At 45.3% G+C, this 1,091-nt stretch overlaps 1 protein-coding gene across 1 annotated transcript; it reads right to left on the bottom strand.

Annotated features, from left to right (window-relative positions):
• Positions 1–218: 218 nt before the first annotated feature.
• LOC109676259 (keratin-associated protein 13-1-like) lies at positions 219–1,091 on the bottom strand. Its single transcript, XM_020152728.2, has one exon. It carries the CDS (start codon positions 1,021–1,023, stop codon positions 466–468), a length of 558 nt encoding a protein of 185 aa, XP_020008317.2. The 5' UTR covers positions 1,024–1,091; the 3' UTR covers positions 219–465.

Here is a 1,091-nt window from a genome sequence, read left to right on the forward strand (position 1 = left end):
GTGGCCTTCATTGACAAATAATTCTCATGGATGTTAATCCCACTTTTCACATGAAAATGATGATTTTCAAAGAATTTAGGACTCCCAATAAAAAACATACCCAGTGCCCCAAATGCATGCCCCAAATTCATTTGTAGAGTCATATGGATCTTTACTAAAATCTCCCCAAATATTTGAATGCAAAAACTAGGCAAGATAATAATAACATGAACAAGATGTTTAGATGCCAGATTACATATATTTATTAGACTGGAATTTTCATTTTCAACTACTCTTGAATGAAAAGTGTACATAGTTCAGATATTAAAGCACAATTTTTGGTTATCATTAATTTCAGAGTCTACCAGTAGTTGAGGGTTATAGAGGATGTTAACAGATAAAAGGATGGTATTTGGGGATTGGAACGAAAACAATGGCTAAACTGAGAAAAGACCCTTATATCAAAATGCCCAACAATATAGACACTTAATAAGTGAATCCACAGATGCCAGATCCACAGCTTGGTCTGTACCAGGAAGACTGGCAGCTCCTAGAAACCAAGTAGGTTGGGTGGCAGAATCTGGACCCATAACTCAGGTAAGGGTAGCCATAGAGTCCATAATTCAAGGATCTAAAGCCACCGGATCCACAGCCTCTTGAGTAGCACCTGCTGGATCCAGAACCCAGAGAACAGGAACTTCTAGATCCATAGCCCAGGGAACAGCAGCTGCTGGACCTAAAGCCCACAGATCCAGTACAAGTCTTCTGGCGGGGGCTGCAGAAAAGGGAGCTCCTTGGGTAGTAGTAGGACCTCTGGTAGGGACTCGACACCACACACGATGCCAGGAAACTGGTGGGCTTACCACAGGTCTCATGGCAGCCACTGAGCACAGAGGAGCCCAGCTGGCAGGGACTGGGAGAGCAGAGGTTAGTGCTGTAGACCAGGTTGCTCGGGTAGGAAGAGCCACAGAAGGAGCCTGAGAGGGGCAGGCAGCCCCTCAGGGAGCGGGAGGAGAAGCTTCCAGAGCAGCAGCTGTAGGACATGTTGAGAGGAGATGTCAGTTCAGCACTCAGTTCAGCTGAGAAGATCCTGAGTTTAGTGTCTCAACCTG

The sequence above is a fragment of the Castor canadensis genome, chromosome 5 (assembly GCF_047511655.1).
Source record: "Castor canadensis chromosome 5, mCasCan1.hap1v2, whole genome shotgun sequence".
NCBI lineage: Eukaryota > Metazoa > Chordata > Mammalia > Rodentia > Castoridae > Castor > Castor canadensis.

What these genes read in the sequence shown, in the direction of transcription:
- LOC109676259 (XM_020152728.2), bottom strand. Translation starts at nt 1,023, where the DNA reads ATGTCCTACAGCTGCTGCTCTGGAAGCTTCTCCTCCCGCTCCCTGAGG.